The sequence below is a fragment of the Netta rufina genome (assembly GCF_964035555.1).
Source record: "Netta rufina genome assembly, chromosome: 1".
Taxonomy (NCBI): domain Eukaryota; kingdom Metazoa; phylum Chordata; class Aves; order Anseriformes; family Anatidae; genus Netta; species Netta rufina.
This window is the reverse complement of record NC_140123.1, coordinates 122,958,644-122,980,210: the sequence shown is the minus strand read 5'-3', so window position 1 is coordinate 122,980,210 and position 21,567 is coordinate 122,958,644. Positions and strand designations below refer to the sequence as shown.

Sequence of the window (21,567 nt, the reverse complement as noted above, 5' to 3'; positions counted from 1 at the left end):
TTTACATTATGGGTGCAGTTAGATTGACAGATGTCTGACAGAAAAAAATATGCCACCTGCATATTCCTTGCTGGAATTCAATCTGTTAGCTTTATTATTCGGTTTGTAATAGTTGTGAAGAACACTTCTCCCTTTTCACTCTGTAGCATTTCAAATGTGAGGCTGGTTTTCATGACTTCCCTGATCTTTCTCTTTAAACAACTTCATTACTTCTGCTTTCTCTTTAGAGGCGCCATATGCTGGACTTCTGATAAGATTCACTTTTAGTCCAAATGTTTACTTCTTGTGTTTCTGTACTAGCTCTATGTCTCTTTCTTGCACTCCAAAACATAAGCATGCTTTGTTAGGTTCCACCCCATGTGTAAACCTCTCTAGTCCCCGGTTGATAACTCCTCCTAACCAATTCATATTAATGATGTTCATTTACTACACGCACTTACCCGTAGTAAACTGTTAAATTACAGGAAGATTAAGAAAAAAAAAAAAAAAAAAAAAAGATTTGTGACTTTGAAAGTGTTGAAAATGCAGCTGTCTAGGGGCTAAGAAATGAATAGTGAGTAACACAGTGAACCCTGGTTGACTTGAATACTGCTATTCCAAATTTTTGCAGCTGTGTCATCAGTCCAAACAGATTCAAATCTATCTAGGAACATACAGAATTTCAGTACTCTGATAAATCTATTCACAAGAAAGTATGGTGTACTGCAGAACACTCAATCTCTAAAGCACAAGACTGAATCCAATGACCTGATTATGAAAAGTCTCAAAATCACCTCAGACAATGTAAGACTACTTTGGTCTGCTTGTTCTCATTTTTGAAATTTGCTTCTAGGTTATAATCTCCAGCATGTACTGCCACAACAATTATCAGATCAAATGTGTGTCTAATTTCCCAGCTATTACATTTCCTCCATTCACCCACTTTGGGTTTAAGATTTCAAGGACATAGGGTTTCAAGGGCAAGGTCTTACTGTAAAAGTAGGATCGGACTAAAGCCCTAATCACTGGCCATCAATTACAATATTTACTTTCCTGCTTGCCTATCTGACAGCAGGAAATCCCAGACAGCAGTGACTACTAAGGCTATGTCATATGAAGAACCAGAAGAGAAACAGTTGTTGCTGAAGAATGAAGACAATGACCACAAATTTTAATGCAGTCTTAAACCCAGCTATTTCCTCTTAAATAATTTCATTTTGTTCTGATAAGATTTATGGGACAGGCAGATAAGAAAATATTCTGCATATTCTTTCTTCCACAATGAACACTGCCCTATGAGTCTTCCTTATTTTCTCAAACTACATTACCAAATTTCTCAAACATATTACCAAATGCTACCTTTCACAACATGTGAGTTTCTAAGAAAATGCTATTCCCTTAAAGAGAATCTAGTTATCTCAAAAAGAAAAATACAGAGCTATAAAAACTAAAAGCCAGTGCTCAGAACAGAAACACGCATTTAATGTAACCATTTTAAAAATTAAATGCATATTAGAAGATGGGGATTATGGGATTATTAGACATTGTAATATGATACTTTGTCAGGCTTCACCAAACAAAGCCATATGATTTTCATATCAGATAACTATACACCGCTCTGGAGTAGTTTCCTTTTACATTATGTAAATTAAATGCAAAGTGTTTTATGCATTATTGACTTTTTACTTTTACAGAAAACATTTACAGAAAATGTTAATTCGACTTCTTTGAAGCAAGTCTCAGATTTTTAATGAATGTCTTACGTTTCAATAAGTACTGAAATTATATACTTTCTTCAAAAGAACACAGTGATGTCTCATACTGTAGTTTTCATTGTGGATGGAAGGTGTCCCTATATTATTTAGGGATATTAGTACGTCTCTATATCCCACAAGTAAATTAAAATGTCTTTTGATGCCCCTAAAAAAAAAAAAACCCACAACCAAAGAAAGCCAAACAAAAGTCCTCAGCCAAGCCACCAAACCTAGTCAACTCACCAGAGAGAAGGAAAATCTATTTTTCTTAAGAAGGCAGTTTGCAGAGATTTATGCAAGTGTGAAGTGCTCCTGCCAATATTTAATCAGTTTGTCCATCCAATCAAGATAATATGGAACACAATTAAATGTAGACCTGAGAATCTGTTCAACATTGATCACTTACAGAAAGTGAGCCAGAATTGTGGATATTACACATTCTTAGCAGCAAGTCAGCAGCAAACAACAATCTGAATCTCACCGATCATGGTAAGTAGTAATAAAAAACATTTACCGATACCTTGAAAGGTGTTCCCATGCTGCTAAAATGGTCTGGAACACTGCATCAGTTTTTCAGTGTATTCAACACATAAAGTAGGATATAAAATGTAATAATAATAATAAAAAAAAATCAACAGTTGACAAATTAATCACTTGAGTCAGAATATATTAAGCAAAACAATCTTTAAATGTAAGTCCTGAGAATATTTCTAAAATTACAGAAGCAATATTTGAGAAATAATGGTGTATCATTAAGAGGCATTGTCAAAAATTTAAACCCAATTTTAAAAGGAAAGTACTCTGCCTAGCAAATCCTGAAGAGTTGTATTTTTCAGAAAATCACAGCACTCTACAGTCTAACAACCCTGAGAAAAAAACTTCATTGCACATTGTTAAAATAATAAAATGTTAAAATAATTTAGACATCTACATTTTCTGAAATACTAGCAAAAACACTTAGATGGCTTCAAATCATCTTTATTACAATAATGATATTGTTCTAAGAAAAAATAAAAGATAATTTCCAGAACATTTCCTTCTGTCTCTGTTGTGCTTTGTTTTTCTGTTTTTAATACGAAAAACTTTCCTGGAATACATTTCCTGAACAAGGGGTTCTGAAGGAGGTAGAAGAAACTGTATTTTTGTCAAAATGATAAGCAGTTTTTCCAATTGAATTACTTAATTGCTCATTCCTTGACATGAAAACTGCAGCTAAATTTATACTATGCCTTTTCCACTTTATATATATAATCTTAAATATGGAAAAGCAAAGAATATGTGCAGCCCTTATGCCTAACACTGACTGGCAGAAGAAGGGTTCACTTTCTGCATGTTCCTACTGAACCCTAAAATCAGCATGAATTCCCTCTCAGAAATCTAACAAAATAAACTCCACTGTCTGGGCTCTCTGAATAGATGGAAATCTCATGGATTTACAGATGGGGGCTCAAATAGGGTTTAGGGAGAGGGAAAAGAGGAAAACAAAACCTGAAGGAGCATTAACCTGAGAACATGAGTAGCTGACAGGATGCTAGCCCACTAGCTGCAAGGCAAGCGAGCTGTGGTCCTGGTGAGTCTTCCCTCAGTGACTTCTAAGCCAATCTCTTACACTCAGTTTACAGTTTGCTGTCCTATCATAGATGAGTTCAGCTGCTGCTGAGAAAGTTGATCTCATTCCTAAAAGGGTCAAGCATACCTCAGAAGACCAGCTTTTTTTCTGGAGTGATTAAATCTCCTGTCCTGGCTCAAGGAATCCTTTCCAGTGTCCTCTGATGCTTTCAGTACTCTCCACTAATTTAGAGTTACTTACCTCAGGCAGTCAACACCATGCGTTGTTCTCTTGCCATTGCCACCTGATAGACTGGCCTTTTCTCCATGGTAACAGCCACTTCCTGGCTGTTGCTCTGTCAGGTCCTCTTTCAAAGCAACTCTTCTTAGAGAAAAATCTGTGGCCATTGCAGCCCTCAAGGCCAAGTGCAAGGTGCTGCATCTGGACTGAGGCAATCCGAAGAACTAGGCTGGGTGTAGAACAGATTGAGAGCAGCCCTGAGGAGAAGGACCTGGGGGTGTTGGTGGATGAGAAGCTCATCATGAGCCAGCAGTGTGCATCTGCAGCCCAGAAAGCCAATTGTATCCTGCATCAAAAGCAGCACGGCCAGCAGTGTGAGGGAGGTGATTGTCTCTCTCTACTTCACTCTTCTGAGACCCCACCTGGAGTGCTGCATTCAGCTCTGTGACCACCAGCACAAGAAGGACATGGACACATTAGAACGAGTCCAGAGGAGGGCCACAAAGATTATCAGAGGGATGCACTTCTCCTGTGAAGACAGGCTGAGGGAGCTGGGGATGTTCAGCCTGGAGAAGCAAAGGCTCTGGGGAGACCTTATAGTAGCCTTACAGCATCTAAAGGGGGCCTACAGGAAAGCTGGGGAGGGACTCCTTGTCAGGGAGTGTAGTGATAGGACAAGGGGTAATGGTTTTAAGCTAAAAGAGGGAAGATTTAGATTAGATATTAGGATCAAATTCTTTCCTATGTGGATGGTGAGGAACAGGTGGCCCAGAGAAGCTGTGGATGCCCCATCCCTGGAATTATTTAAGGCCAGGCTGAACGGGGCTTTGGGCAACCTGATCTAGTGTAAGGTGTCCACGTCCAAGGCAGGGGGGTTGGAACTGGATGATCTTTAAGGTCCCTTTCAACCCAAACCATTCTGTGATTCTCAATGACCATTCACAACAGAAAACAACAACAACAAACACTAGAAAAGCCTTCCCTTCCTTCTAGATTTGTACAGAATTTCTTCACCCCAACAAGGGAATCTACAGCTACTGAGGATGCCTTATGACTTAGATGCAATCCCCTTCTCCCTACACCAGGGAGCACAAATTACATCCACTCACCTCTTTTTTTTCCTCCTCCCTCAAACTCTTGGTTCTTTTGAACAGACGTGTACAAAATGTTCTGGTTGTTTTACACTGCTTCTCAGCTGAACTCCAACAAAACCACTCTCTCACTCCCTCTCCTCAAAGGAAAAGAGGGAGAAAATTCAAAGGAAAAGGCTAAAGGGTTGAGATTAGGACAGGGAGATCACTCACTAATTATTGCCATGGGCTATAACCGACTCAGTGCCAGGAGATTTATATAATTTATTACCTATTTCTAGCAGACTAGCACAGTGAGAAACTAATAGCAAACTAAAAATACCTTCACCCCCATCCACCCTCTTCTACCTCCTCCCCCCAAGTGGTGCAGGGGAACAGGGAATAAGGTCTGTGGTCAGAGTCTAACGCTTCGTCTCCGCTGCTCCTTCATGGTTGCTTCCTGTCCCTGCTCCCCATGGGGTCCCTCCCAGGGGATGCCGTCCTTCCCAAACTGAGCCTGCAGGGGCTGCCCACAGGCAGCAGCTCTTCAAGCACTGCTCCCACATGGCTCCGTACCACAGGGTCCACCCATCCCCCAGGAGCAAACTGCTCCAGCACAGGTCCCCCATGGTGGCAGCTCCCCCCAGATACCCTGCTCCTCCGTGCCCTCCTCTTCACAGGCTACAGGTCCAGCCCAGGGCCTTTTGCAATGACACCCCAGTACACCACAGGCTCCTTCACTGACCTTGGTGTCTGCAGGGCAGGTTCTCCTTTCTCCCAGATGCTGTTGTACAGCAGTTCTTGGTTTTGTTTTTCCTTTTTCCCTTTCTTAAATCTGCTCTCACAGAGGCCCAACCAACATTGCTCACTACATTGGCCCTGGCCAGAGTCAGATTCCTTTTGGAGCTGGCTGGAACTTGCCCTTATCTAACATGGGGCAGCTTCTGGGCTCTGCTCACAGAAGTCACCCCTGCAGTCCCCCTGCTACCAAGCCATCGCCACGTAAACCCAAGACAAATGTCCTCACTGACACACAAAGACGACCACGCTCATTTAGTTCCCCTCCTTCTCCAGTAGTTGAAAGCAGACTGGTGTTTTTAGGGAGCTTCTGGTTAGCCAGTATTCACAGGAAGTATAATGTTGCTTTTCCATCAGTTCACACGGGAATGTATAGCTGACATTATTGCTTTAAGTCATGACATGCACACAAGAACATTTAGACAGACAAATATGAAGCAATCTAATTTGTAACCAACCTGAAATGCCTAAATAGAAGCCCAGGCTAAAGCTATAGACACTGAAGAAAAGTTGCTGTCTCCAGCAGATCATCTGAAGGATCTAATTAAAAGCTATTTTGACCCTGGAGATACCTACTGTTCTCCCTGAGCTATAAAGAAAGGTAGACCTCATCAGCTTGCTCTTTTAAGACTATACTGTTTCCACAACTATTAAAGATCATGACAGGCCTGGGTGGGTGAAGACTATTTTATGATGAGTGTAATAATTAGAAGTTAGTTCTATTTTACCATCAAATTAGTCATGAGCTGAATGTGACTTCTGAATCTTCTTACTACTTAAATCTCCTTAATTAATCATCTGCAGCAATAAATTGTAGTTTATCAATGAAAGTCACAAACTTTACAATTAACGCTATGTATATCATTTAGCTAGTGTGAGTATTTCCTGACTGAGCTATTAATCCTTCCAAACAGTAGGGCCACTTGAAGACATTACTTATGCTTACTGCTTTTTAAAGTAATCTGTAGAGAGCAATGTTTTGAAGAATGGGACAGTAAAATGGAAAGTTTCACAAAAAAAGGGGACATAGAATCAAAGCAGTGGTAACAGCTACTTTCTAGTGCTGTACCTCTTCGCCTTTCAAGTTCAGGATCTATGATAATTCAGTTTATCTGTTCAGTTTCCAGATCAGTTTTATATGCATCTATTTTACATGTACGTCACTTTAGCTACAAGTATTCGTGGGCTGTAATGTAAGAAATAAACTTTTGGGGCTTCCCTCTTCTACTTAACATTGTCCATAGTTTTTTTTTGTTTGTTTGTTTGTTTTCCCCAAAATAATTATTGCTTGAACTAGAACAACTTGCTAAAAGATACCTATTTCAATGATGAAAGATTCTGTACTGAATGCTAAGGTACAACAAATCATAATTTCATCTCTAAAATATTTCAGTACAAATATATCCTGAGAAAAAGTATTCTATTTGTGAATGCACTTTATATAATCAGTGCATACACACACATTGTTTCTGTAAATTATAGTTGGAAAAAATGTTGAGAAAACATTGTGACAGTCTATAATTTTATTTTAGGAAACCAGGCTTAAATAGCACAGATAAATGCTATACGTATTTATTTGTTTTGATAGAGAAAAAAAGCGTATGCAACTATTGTTTTTCAAATTACTTAGACATATCAACTGGCTAGTGGTCCATTGCCACTTTCAAAGTGTTTAAGATATATGGATTTTTCCTTATATCTTTACTTGAAATATTATATTTAAACAATCTAAAAGAATAACTAAAAGGAATACAAGAGTCAGCTAAAGAAAAAAAAAAAAAAGAACAGTAAAATTTTAAGAAATTAAGTTGAAAAAGTATTTATTTTTCAAGACATTCTGTTTTTGTCTTTATTTTGGTTTCTCTTTTTCTTTGATGTTACTGGTGCATTCTGAAGCATCCTTATTATCAGAAACTGTGCCTGATTATTAACCCTTTAAAAAAGTTAAAAACTAAAAAATAGAGAACAAAGCAGAACACTATTAATAGCATATTTGGTTCCTCTTTTTTCTTCTTTTCCTTGAAGAAAATACAAAATGAAAGCAGGCTGTTATTTCAAAAGCAGTATACACCTATTCAAAACTTCTAGACAGATGAAATAGCTATAAGCCTAAGGTTAGTCCCATTCTTGAAATGAGTTTTCAATCACAACTGTAATGATTATTTTACAGCATTCCATAAATATTTGTTTCAGGACAAATTTAGGACACACCGTTTTATCAACTATATGAGAATTTATAATGGCTTAACATTATTTACAAGCAGTTAACTCAAACTTTGAAGAATCTAGACAGATCAGAAAATGCATGTTCAAAAATAAATTAGATTAATTATATCTTATTAGATTAGATCTGCAAACTTGGAGATCTTCCCTGAATAACAAATGCATTTATGTATTCAGATAAAACCTTACAAGGTTATCATGATCCCTTTACAGGAACACTCAAAGTATATAGCATGCAACAGGCCCTTTTTTTAACATCAGTTTTAATTCCTATAACTAACCTTACAACCTCATGAAGAAAAACAAACATCCTGTCCTGTTCAATAACACATACAAAGAAAGCTGCCCTATAACTTCATATACGATACAGGCATCTAAATTCACGTTCTTGGTAACTCAACAGCTTCTGCCATAGCAGTACTGCATCATTTCTCCTGGCATTCCTGGAACTTCAGAGTAATTTGAAACTCATTCTTGAAATCCCAGTGTGCAAGAGGATGACAACTTTTGTAGCCTGTGCTACTAATAATTCATTTCATCTTCAGGATGACAGAAGATTATTTTCCTTCCTTAGACAAATGCACAGCAAAGACACCCTCTTCTGTCAAATCCCTTTTATGTTTTTGCCTGTAAATTCATTACGATGTCTTACGTATGGGCACAGGATCATTGACAATGACATTGACATACTCTTCACAGCTAGATCTGTAGTATCACAGAACAGCAATGCAACGGATTGAAAGGGTGTAACCAATGGACTTGGACCATTGAAGAAAACTGGTCCAAGTCCAAGGAAAAAGACAGGGAAATTATATGCAGTTTCAGCATCGGAACTTGCTTCCTTAGCAAGGAAAAGATGCTGAAAGAAATGTATTTTCATTGGCATACAATTTATTTCTGATGCCAGCTCACAGCCCTGAGACAATAAAAATGAGAAAACTTCTACAAAAACAGAGAAGTGAAAAAATTAATAAAACAGACTTGGCAAACAGACTAGATCATTGCTTTTTTCTTCAGGGGAAAGACAGCATACATGATTTCTCCCTTGCCTATTGTCTTGTGAAATCATGATTTCTTATTTATAGTACTTCAGTTGTCCACCACTAATTTCTTTGAAGGTTAAATAAAAATTGAGTTGTAATACCAAGCATTGTGACAATGATGGACAATACAGACCATGGTAATAGCCACTGTATTTCTTCTTAGCAATAAAAGAAAGCCTAAAAACAAAAGATGAAACAGGGATACTGTTCCCAAAAGAGAAAGTTTCTGATTTATTTCTTTCATTAATTTTGTAGCAGTTGCATTAAAAAAAAAAAAAGAAAAAAAAAAGAAACAAAAATAGGGTTGAGTTTCTCCCATCCTTCTACCCCACACAAACTACAAACTAAAAGTGTAGTTTTTTATTCCTAATTCCATAGTCTCAAAATTAGAGACTCAGCTCAAAGAGGAAAGGTTGAATTTTGTCTTCTATATATGCAGAAATCTGTGTTTGTATCGACCATTTTCACTATGAGCTTAAAACCTATTTTATAGCAATATCTATCAAGCTACTTTGATTGACTTTCTGGTATCAGGATGATACTGAAATACTGAAATTGACTTCAACGTAAAACAAAAAATTACATTTCCATTTGTGTGTGTGCATGTATGTGCGTATACTTTTACTGCGTACACACAATCTTTTTCCTTAACAGCTTCCATCAATTAAAATCATGTAGGCCTATTGGAGACCAGCTGTTCTCATTTGTTATGCTTCAGTAGACAGGGACTCTGTGATTAGTGGTCCTTGTTTTTCTGCAATCTGTAGTCTCTCTTCTCTTCCTGCTCATGTACTGTTTAATGAGATAATCTGAACACTGACATTACTGGCTCTATTTCTGATTTACTGGAGTAATGCCCAGAGTTTACTGTGACAGAAGGAAAAGCATCCTAAATCATTGCATTGGATTCTGCTTAAAGCTGCCATGTGCCTGAGCAGGAAAAGGTTGGTGTAGTATCCAAGAAGCGAATGACTGCAACAGAGTGGCTGCATGTTCTTCACTGCTTTAATATATGACTGGAAACCAAACCTAACAAAAAGGATAGGTTTGAACAGGACTATGAATTTGAAAACTTATAAACATACAAACACAGAATTCTTGTAACTGTACAACAATATTAACAAGCTGAAAATTCCTACAAAATGAAAACTGTTCCACACTGACCTATATTCTCTGTCTGAATTTGTTTAAATTTTTAAAGCTACCTTTTTTTGGTTTTGTCTAATATGAATATGTATGATATTAAATATATGATCCACATATGGAAATTATGCTATAATGTATTTTTATATTACAAAAGTAGACTTTTCATTTGTTATAACTAAGTCCTCAAAACACAGTTGTTCAATGTATGGCCATGCAAAAGCATTTTAATTTTTGCTATCCAAATCTGGTTTTGCAAGGCATTAGGAATAACGAGCACACTGCTTACTGTATGCCTTAAAGTCTTACAGCATATAGTAACATTACATCTACTGCTAAGAGATGATATATTTTTTCCTAAAGAAAGAAGCCAACATACAAGTTACTCAAGCAGACAATTGGGGGTGGCCAGGTAACAAAAAAAAAATAAACATTTCACAAAGATATTTTAAAGAACAGAATTTCAAATAAATATCTGTCTTCTCATAGAACTACTAGAAGGAAATGCATCCAGAGTGACCCAAGAGAAGAAAAAATAGAAGAGAGGGTCTGTCAGGATGGTGGACCCTCTACTCCCTGTACTGTTGCCATGTCATCAGGTAATTGTGTGCTATTCAGTTTTCTCCATCGGTTCTATGGGTCTCGATGATTTCATGTGTGTGGGTATGAACATGTGCAGACATGCACACCCACGCAAATATGTGCATAAACAAACACATCAAATTTATAATGTTATGTGAATTCATATAAGTAAATTTCATTTGTCAAACAGTTTAACTACACTGTATTTATAGCCACAGTATTTAACCTACTAACAGCCTGAAATTATAATTTTGGTGTTTCAGAGCTGAGAAACTTTTTGTTTAGAAACCTTCATTGAATATGTTTCCCACAGCAAAGTAAGGTCTCAGATCCAGTCCTGAGACTCATTCATCTATCTGACAAAATATTTTAAGTAAAAAGCTTTATTTAAAATAATAAATGTCAAATGCATAGCCCAGGGACGGACTGGGGGGAAGTACAGACAATGTTGTATGGTTTTAGCAGTCAGTGGAAAGTAGAAGTGTTTGGTTGTATAACATCTTTCCATTTCTTTGTCCTTTTGCTATTAGAAACAGCTGTTATCTCTAGGAATAATTCATATATGTCAGCTATTATCTGTTAATCTGCTTTTAATGCAGATGTGATCAATATGTGAATTAATTTGCAATTGATTAATAACCATGAAATAAAAAAACATTTGTCAAATTCATCATATTTTGTGATGATTTTCCTTAAGACCTGAATTTAATGCTTTTAAAAATGAAGTTATGTACATATATACAAATATGAAGTTATATATAAAAATAATGTAACATCATAGCTGTATTTTCTGTTTTGAGGCTTTTCTGAGTATTTATTAATAGAACCATTATATACTGAGCTGTTTTGAAAGAGATCTTAAATATCTTAGACAGCTCTGTTTGCCTTCAGAGAAGTTGTTTAGCAAACAGGTATAAAAGCAGCCACTGTGGCATAACAAACTAAGGACATTTTTAACTGGAAGGAAACTCAAAATATTAACACTGGCAGGGTCCTATTGCGCTAAAAATTACTTTGGGGAAAGACCGTTAAAGCCATGATTAGAAACAGGACATAGATTCTTAAATTCAAGGTTGAATGTGGATATAAACACAGATCTTTGTAATATTCTAGAATGAAAAAATATGGTGAGAAGTTCTGTAATCAGAAGTTCTTGTTTTTTCATGTACAGATTAGAAAGCAAATATTGCTAGTAATTGAAGGGTCTAGCTATTCTTGAAGATATCAGTTAACATATTTCTGTAGTAAACAGCCAGTTGATCAATGAAAGGTGATGCCATTTTAGATTAAAGTCTAACCTAGTGCAATATGAGCATATTTAAGCATAAAGAAACAAAAATACTTTTAAACTAGTCAGTTTAAGTTCTTGCAGGACTTTTTCTGCAGTAACACCAACACAGATGGCACTACAAATCCCGCCTAGGAAGGCAAGCATAAAAAATGAAAACCAATAGAAATAAAGTTAGGCTATGTTGTCCTCTCTGTTGCTGTGACCATGTTGTTGTTATTAATTGAGATCGCTCAAATATACTTAACGGAAAAAACTAATTAAGGTTTTGAGTTTCTAAATGACAAAATTTTAAAAGTTATGGTAAAATAAGGTAGGTAGGTTTACAAAAGGTAGGCTATTTCAGAATGTTCATTCCTTAGAAGAAGAAAAAAAAAATAGACAAGGAAATGGTAGGAGACCTACCTAGTACATATCATTTTAAATAAAACAACTATTTAAAAATAAATAAAAAGCACTACTATCAAATTCTATTTTTAATGTCTATTTTCCATTTGATTATGTTGAAAAGGAAGTATTTTACTGGCTATTTGAGAGATTCTAGGGAATTAGTTTTACAGCTGACCTTGTAATTTCATAACTGATCTTGGTACTAATACTAATGAAGTCTCAGGGACACAATATTACAGAATAAGGACAATCTGCACAAGTTGACCAGAAGAAATGGAATGCAATTTAAAATGAAAAGGGTAAGGCCTTAAACTTCAAAGAATATGATTTTCTACCTTACAGATGGAACACAGGATATGGAAGTGTTGAAAAAGATCGTTTCAATTTCATACATCCTGCGTTGCTTCCATTCCTGAAGGATTGCATGCAAAGCAGCACATGCAGACAATGTTAATTGTTTACTAAAAGCCCTGAGCGTTATTCTTTAAAAAGCAATGAACGCTGATGCTGGATAATGCCACAAACATTTAACATGCATCTTAAATGTTTGAGGTCTCTGTTATTTTCACACTTGGCAATATGGATTTCAAAAGACACACACAGACACACACACACACACAAAAAAAAACACAAACACACAACCAAACAACAAAAAAACACCTGCCTAAGGGATTTTTTTTTAAGAACTTCTTTAATATATGGTAGGGAATGCCAATCAACAGCATTGCTTCTTTTGCTTTTCTCATTTTTTTCCTATCATTCTGAGTAAGTTATAATCCTTTCCACAAACCGTCTCCCAGTATAAAAAGGCAGACAGGGTTGTATGGTGAAATATTGCTTTATATTTGAATTCTGTGGTTCTTTTACATGCCTAAATGCTGCATCATATCATGCAATTCGCATTTGTTTTGTGGTATAGCGTGTCTGTGTAACTGCACTAAAGCTAACTGTTTTCATGCCTGATGACAGACCTCTGACTAATTTGAAAGCATGTAGAAAATACAGAGTTTGCAGTTATGGAACATTTACCGGGGCGCTTTTCTGTGAGCTGGAAAGCTACGACAGAAATTCAGTTCCTTGAACAGCCGATGAAACACAATCTAAGGTTAGTAACCTGCAAGTCCCTAATGCAAAAGTAAACAAATTCAGGTAGTACAGAGACTGCACAACCTATCACCAGTATTAATTCAATAACCTCTTCCTGTCCTTTTGCTGAGGCAAATGACACAGGATACAAAATCCTGCAAGAGTATCTTGCAATACAGCAACAGTATAGCTGTTCTCAGGTAAGAATATAGACCAACACACATATGAAAATCACCTGATCCAAAATGATCTCTATTTTTTATCTTTGCTTCCAAGCATTACAGTAATACCCTTTATCACCTTAGAATCATAGAATCATAGAATATCCTGAGTTGGAAGGGACCCTTAAGGATCATCAAGTCCAACTCTTGACACCGCACAGGTCTACCCAAAAGTTCAGACCATGTGCCTAAGTTCACAGTCCAATCTCTTCTTAAATTCAGACAGGCTCGGTGCAGTGACCACTTCCCTGGGGAGCCTGTTCCAGTGTGCAACCACCCTCTCTGTGAAGAACCCCCTCCTGACGTCCAGCCTAAATTTCCCCTGCCTCAGCTTAACCCCGTTCCCGCGGGTCCTGTCACTAGTGTTAATGGAGAAAAGGTCTCCTGCCTCTTGACACCCCCTTACGAGGAAGTTGTAGACTGTGATGAGGTCTCCCCTCAGCCTCCTCTTCTCCAGGCTGAACAGGCCCAGTGACCTCAGCCGTTCCTCGTACGTCTTCCCCTCCAGGCCTTTCACCATCTTCGTAGCCCTCCTCTGGACACTTTCCAACAGTTTCATGTCCTTTTTATACTGTGGTGCCCAGAACTGCACAGTACTCGAGGTGAGGCCGCACCAGCGCAGAGTAGAGCGGGACAATCACCTCCCTTGACCTACTAGCGATGCCGTGCTTGATGCACCCCAGGACACGATTGGCCCTCCTGGCTGCCAGGGCACATTGCTGGCTCATATTCAACTTGCTGTCTACCACGACCCCCAGATCCCTCTCTTCTAGGCTGCTCTCCAGCGTCTCATCGCCCAGTCTGTACATGCAGCCAGGGTTTCCCCGTCCCACGTGCAGGACCCGGCACTTGCTCTTATTGAACTTCATGCGGTTGGTGATCGCCCAGCTCTCCAACCTGTCCAGATCCCTCTGCAAGGCCTTTACGCCCTCATTTGAGTCCACAACTCCTCCAAGTTTGGTGTCATCAGCAAACTTGCTCAAAATACCCTCTATTCCTACATCCAGATCGTTTATAAAAATATTGAAAAGTACCGGCCCTGAAATGGAGCCTTGAGGGACCCCACTGGTGACCGCCCGCCAGCCTGACGCAGCCCCATTTACCATAACCCTTTGGGCCCTGCCCGTTAGCCAATTGCTCACCCATCGTATGATGTTTTTATTTAGCTGTATGGTGGACATTTTGTCCAGTAGGATCCTATGGGAAACCGTGTCAAAAGCCTTGCTGAAGTCCAAAAAAATCACATCAGCTGGTTTCCCTTGGTCCACCATACGGGTGATCTTATCATAAAAGGAAATCAGGTTAGTTAGGCAGGACCTACCCTTCACAAACCCATGCTGGCTGGGACCAATGACTGCTTTGTCCCCCAGGTGCGCCTCAATAAGACCGAGAACCAACTTCTCCATGACTTTACCAGGCACTGACGTGAGACTGACAGGCCTGTAATTGCTAGGGTCTTCTTTCTGACCCTTCTTGAAAATTGGCACAACATTTGCCAGCTTCCAGTCTACCGGGACCTCTCCAAATTCCCAGGATCGTCGAAAAATAATTGAAAGAGGTTCCGCGATGACATCCGCCAGCTCTTTCAGCACCCGGGGATGAATCCCATCCGGACCCATGGACTTGTAGGGATCCAGGTGGAGTAGCAAATCCCTTGTTCAAATACTGCAAAATATCGCATATTGTCAACTTATAATTAACAAGTAAAAGCTGATGGAGAGTTGCTCTCAGTCATCCACTTAAGAGGCTTCTCTTTCTCTGTGCCAGCATACCCTTAATACTGAAAAAAGCGTTACAGGTCACAGCCTCAAAGCCAGTCACATAGCCTTTGTCACCTGCTGATTCCCCTACAGAGGAGTACTTAAGGTATTGTTATGGCATCAGTGCACAGTGCATGGAGATGGATTTTTAAAATCCAACAAAACTTCTACACTGTGTTTATGTATAAGTATAATGTGTCAGTGCATAAACTGACACACTGCTGTCAGCTCACTTGTAACATGCCAGTCATTGCTGGCTAAAATAAGAAAAACAGGAAGGCTATCCCCCACGTCAATCACAATACAACTCAACTAGCTCAGCTTCAGAATAACAGGAGATAAACCGTGCTTATAAGGGAAACTAATGTACACAAGCCTATATGACCTGGATTTCACAATTTTTATTTTTTAGACTACAACTACTGCCACCCCAGTTGCACTAATATGTGTATAAACTGTTGTATATTCAAAACCATACTTGTTGAAGTCTGCTCTGATCTATATGTTTTTTAAAAAAGTGTATTATAGGTGTTGGTAGTTTAGCTTAATCCTAATGTTCTTTACAGCAGCTAGATGGTTATCTATCTCCAGTAGCAATTATTTGTTTTGCCTAAAATGTCCACTGAAGAGGAATCTGGCATCTCCTATGATATCAAAAGAAAAAGGAGGGACTAATCTAAGGAATATCAACATCACGTTATCCTTCAAGCATTTTGAAAAGAGTCTTATGGAGTGTTTCCAGAGTTTAAGAAGCTTTACTTGTGCTTCCTATTTGTACACAGTACAGCAAATCACGTATTATCAACCATATGCTATAGTCAAGCATGTCTTTGAGTAACAGCTTTATCATTATACTTCTTGGTATGGGGCTGACTACTGAAACATATTGCTTATATTTATGTTTACTTAAAGGTTCTTAATGTTTTGCATTACATTCCAACTATAGCAAGAGAAATTTAATATGACAATGTTGTATGTTGATACAAGACAAAAACGTACCAAATGCTATAAAGTCCGGGAGATTACACTGTAGAACAAAAATATCAGTTTGTTATTATGCCTCATTCTTCAGTGTTCCTTCCACACTTGATACAAAAAGACACTTCACAAAGGAGCAGTGAATTATCAGAGATAAGTAAATAGTGTTAATTTTGCATAAACATATCCCTGAATTATTTGAGCAGTCCTACAATATTCTTGGAGGTTGCTTGTCACAAAGAACATACCACATAATAAATCCCTCACAAATGGCAAAACAGTTTACCGACAGTTCAGAGGAGAGAAAAAGAAATGGGGAGAGTTTACAAACTATGACTTAATGGCTATAAAATGACATTTTTTAAGTGAAGTATTATTCATACACTATTAAGTGTTTCAATGCTGAATGCTACATGGTAAACAAAAGACAACCAGTTGACTGCAAATCTATTTGCAAACAGGATTTGTATTTGTGTTTCATAAGTCTTTTCTCTTTACTTCTATGTTACCTGAAAAAAAGAACAAACGTTTTTGACTTTCAGAGAAGGGAGAGAGGGAATATATACTTATATACTTGGGGAAATTTGACTCAAGTAGTCGCACATATACATAAACACTACTAAGAGCAGATTTTTGTCCGCTGTCCTTCAATCTGAAATGTCAGTGAACAGAAGCAAATTACAAATTAAACAATTCAGCAATATGAAGACTGGTGCAATAAAAGAAGTCACACTGACTAATGGCCAAAGATTAAAGTAGCATCCATCCATCTAGCAGAATCTAAACAGCTGTACAGTTCATGCATCAAATGTTTTAAAAACTCAAAATAAACTGGTTCTACATGAAACCTAATTAATTTAAGTCAAATTAATCAAGATTCTGAGATAATACAATGATCTTCCTGATCATAAGCAGATACTAGTATTTTAAGTAAAAGTGCATTATACAGCACTAGTTCATGAAATGTGTCAGTTGTTCAGAAAGAAAAATCTGAAACAAACAGCATATCAGGAGACAAAAACACTATACACATAAAATTACCATTTTTATAATTCCTCAGTGGAGAAACATGCAAATTATAAAATTTGAAGCAGCAACATGTTCCATTCTTACAGGTAAACTACATCTGAATAACTGTGTTTGTGTCTGAATAAATCTGTGTTTGGTCCTGTAAAAGCTGTCTAAATCTAAAATTACTTTTTTTTTTTTTTTCTTGATATTTACTGTTATTTTATGTTAAAAATTTGAAGAGACATCATACTGATGTTTTTTCTCTAAAGTTAAACAATAGTATATAAATAAGTGCATTACCTTTATGCATCAATAATGCACATTGCAAGTTTTTCTCACTTTATTAGTCATTACCATTTTCATATAGATGCTAAATTCTGTGACTTGAGTGACTAATCTCTCTACAGCTAATAGTTCCTGGATTATTTCAAGGACGCAGTTTAATATCCAATATCCCCAAATTATTACATGCTGTATCACCAGGAATTTGTTACATGCTTGTGTAAGTAAGGGGGTGAAAAAGTCAGTTCCTTGGCCCAAGAAAGTTACATTTCCAAGCAAGACATATATATCAGTTTTCTCCATCACAATTTTTGCTCATTTCAAATTTAACTGTTTTTTATTTTGTTGGTATAGTAAGAAAGATAACTAACAAAAAAGAAAAGAAAAAAAAGTATTCTCTTTCTTTGGGTTAAATATCCTTGTTTTTCTTGGCCCTGAGAAAGAAGTTCACTAATTATCCATATATACAGAAGCCCGATTTTCTTATATTTCTGGGATTTTAGAATAATTTGGAGTTATGCTATACACAAATATCAGTACTTTCCTTTGCCATCCCCTCCCCTCATGTCTATGTTCCACTATTTCATGCACAGATAAATAACACTCTTTTACAAAACTTCTATCTATATGAATATTAAGGGGACTAACTGTGGATTTTTTTTTTTCCTTTTGTCATAGAAGTCAACAACTGGAGAACAAGATCTGACAGAAACATTTATAAAGTATAGATAGTCTTTATTCAGACTCTGTCGTATCTGTAAGCTCTCCAGGGCCCCATGAATCTGGTGAGAAATCACAAGGCCCAATGCATTTAAACACCTGGACAAGTATGCTGGAGCCACGGTAAGATACACAAAGCTGGGAAATTATAAGTGATTAGTTCCAGCAAGAACTACCTTTTGACTGTCTAAAACTTCCCTGTATGGCCTTTTTTTTGATATCGTACTGTTTTCTGAAAATACGCATCAGTATTTTAAAACCTGTTATTTGCCAACTAACATTTCTTCCCTCTTCAAAAAACAAAACAAAAGAAAAAAAAACAAAAAACACATGAAAATCAACTCATCCATTAGGTTACTAACTTAAAACAAGACAAAATAAAGAATTTTTCTCTCTTTTGTATAAATCTTGCTCCCCTTTAGCCTTCTCTGCAAGAGAAGATGAAAAAAAATTGAATGCTCCAACTGTTAAGAAGACATTAATTTTTGAAGACAGACCTTTGAGTTTCCTGAAGAAAATCAATTTTGATCTTCCTGCTTCGTCAGCCTCCCAAATTCCCCTTACATCCATTTTGCCACAAATTTCTTATAGCTAACACAACCATAATTTGATATTTCTCTGAGCATCACACAATTCATATCTTCTGTGCTCTAACCCAAAAAATATATTCAGAAAGAAAAACCAAAAACAACAACATGGAAGCTCTCTTTTAGACTTAACTCCATAAGGTATATATACAGAGAAATGTTCCAATGAGAGGGTAAATAAGCATTTTAACATAACTTTTTTTGATGCTTGCTCAGAGGCTTATGTTGAATTTAACTTACCAAATGTGTAATCAAGCTTAGAAATTTGAAAAATCAAGTTAGATAAAAATCAATTAATTAAAATTAATTAAAATTAATTGACACGTATGTTAAAAGAAAATATAATAAAACTGAAGAAGTTTCATCCTGGAGTCAAGTGTTTGAACACAGAAAACTAAAAACTTATGGAAGTATAACAGAACCCTCAGAAGAAAAGAACTGCCTACAGAGTAATTTCTTCATTGAAAGAAATTGAGAACTCTTTTTAGATTTAAAACTGGACTTATTTATGTGACACTGTTCCATATCAGTATAACAGGATACTTGCCTCATAGCTTTGATGTACTAATAAAAATTATTTAAATGGCTGCGATTGTACCAGTTACTTAAAATATGCATAAAATAACTTAATAGTGTGTTTTATTTTTCCCCACTCACAACTGACTGGACTTTAATAAAAGGAAATAAAGCAAGCTATGCATTTGTTACAAATAGATATATCCCCAGATCCTTTTTAACCTCAGTTCAAAAATGCCATTCCACAAAATTTGGTTTTATATGAAGTTTTTCAGTATTCCAAATAAATTGCGTCCAAATATTTTGTCCAGTGTTTTAGGTTGTCAGAAACAAAATAAAGATTAGCTAAATGTAATGACAAAGGTTTTGTTCTTAGCACAGCCCAAATGTGTGTGCTTATTTTATCAAGAAATTCTGACCAATATACTATGCTAGTCTCTCTGAAGAGTAATGACAGGCAAACAGGTGAACAGACAATGAATTCTTCTAAGTACTGATTCTTTAGTTTGGATGGAAGGTTGCTGAATGGAAGAACCAGACAATGATAGACTTGAATATAAAAATGTATATTTATCAAAAACAAATTGTGGATTATTTATGCACATGGTAAGAATACCAAGATTCAAATATTTCATTGTATATAAGACGATGGCTTACTGTCCAGAAGCAGGTAGCAAAGGTACATATAATTTCTGTTATCCTCCCTCACCCAGATCCAAACCACTTGATATGCTTCTCCTGTAGATTATAAACTCTTTGAAATCTGGATGTATATTTTCTTTTATGTAATACTTCCCACAACAAAATCTGCAATTTAATGACATTTAAGTGCAAACACTATATGTATTTGAATAATAAACAAAGGAAAAGTCTACTTCCATAACAATTTTTAGATTTGCTGCAGCAAAACCTATTACTTCATAGCCACGATGTACTGATATCTTTCACCACTTCACAAGTAAATACATAAATATCTAAAAAAGCTGCTGCGCCTCAAGAAACGCTGAACATATAGAATAAGAGAGCTACAATGTCACTGTCAGAACCATACTATGCATTATAGCTACATATTCAAACAAAAAAAAAAATAAAATCCCGAAGATGAAGTACAGAATAACCCACAAAAAATAACTGCTGCATTTATGCACTGAACCTTATTCTTCTGGCTACTGACTTAATTTTGTAACAGAGACACAAAACTTTTTTTTGTAACATTAATTCAAATGTAGCATTCAGCCTCCATGATATTGTAGCAGGCTTTACTTGAATGACTAAATACAGATTAAAGTGCTCAGCTTCTGACTTTGTTTGAAAATAACAACCACTCATTTAATCTATTTTCAGCAGGGTTTTTATAATTTGGTACTGATAAAGTAAAATTTAGAAAAGCAGAATCTGATTCATCTGACATTTACATAGTTTCATAAATTCACAATTTATTTCTGCTTAATTTCCAGTATTTTACAAGAATAAAATTCTTTTAAGGTAGAGAGAAGAACTGTTTCTCTGATACAGCCAGTTGAGGTCCTCTGGCTAGTGCCAAGCAACAGATCAGCCTAAAGGTGAAGTGCCTGTGTCTAGTCTTTAAAACCACAACTACACCACTGTTCATGCAAATAGAAGGTTAAATGAAAAACACTGTGACAAAAAGCCACTACTATTTTTTCTAGTTCTGGGAAGGCTGACGAAAAAGTAAAATTTTTGTTCCGTGAAAAAAAGATTCAAACAGAAGAAAAAAAATCAAGACACAATTATATACTCCTTTAGAAACACAAACTAACAAACATGTATTATCAGAAATGTCAGAAATAGTGTTTTGTTGTTCTTTTTTTTTTTAATGAAATGTTTATTTTGCATTATATAGTCTTACCGTTCTCTGTTAAATTTCAGAGAATGTAGGATAGCTGGTCGTTTCTGTCTGAGATTCCACAAATGAAGCGTATCATCTGCACTTGCACTGACCAAAGCACCCTAGAGCAGACACAAAATATGGCACAACATGTCACATTTCCATGGATTCTTAAGTCATCCTCACTGTCAAGGATCTATCTGTAGGAAACTCTACAGTTTATAAGAAATGGTTGCTTTCTTCTAGAAAAATATATTCCACCATAAATAATACTTGATTGGAATAAATTTGGTAATTGCAAAAACTTCAATTATTACAAGATCAGCCAAAGTTAAATTAAAACTCCATCAATTTAAAATGCAAAACCAAAGTTGTACACAAGAACTCTCCTGTATTCCCACACAAACATAGAGATTAAAGAAAAGGACAGCCAGCATTTACTTGAAAAGTTAAGTATGAAGGTTATAACTACAGGAAAAAGAGTTTAGTGGACACACA

At 36.5% G+C, this 21,567-nt stretch overlaps 1 protein-coding gene across 2 annotated transcripts in view; it reads right to left on the bottom strand.

Moving 5' to 3' along the window:
- The window catches only part of STXBP5L (syntaxin binding protein 5L), a gene marked incomplete at both ends in the record, with an annotated part of 190,624 nt that overhangs the window by 99,111 nt on the left and 69,946 nt on the right, over window positions 1-21,567 (bottom strand). For both annotated transcript variants that reach the window (XM_084305075.1, XM_084305076.1), the window contains one exon: window positions 21,091-21,191. In XM_084305075.1, the coding sequence (XP_084161201.1) occupies window positions 21,091-21,191 (101 nt within the window). The remainder of the gene's footprint in view (window positions 1-21,090; window positions 21,192-21,567) is intronic.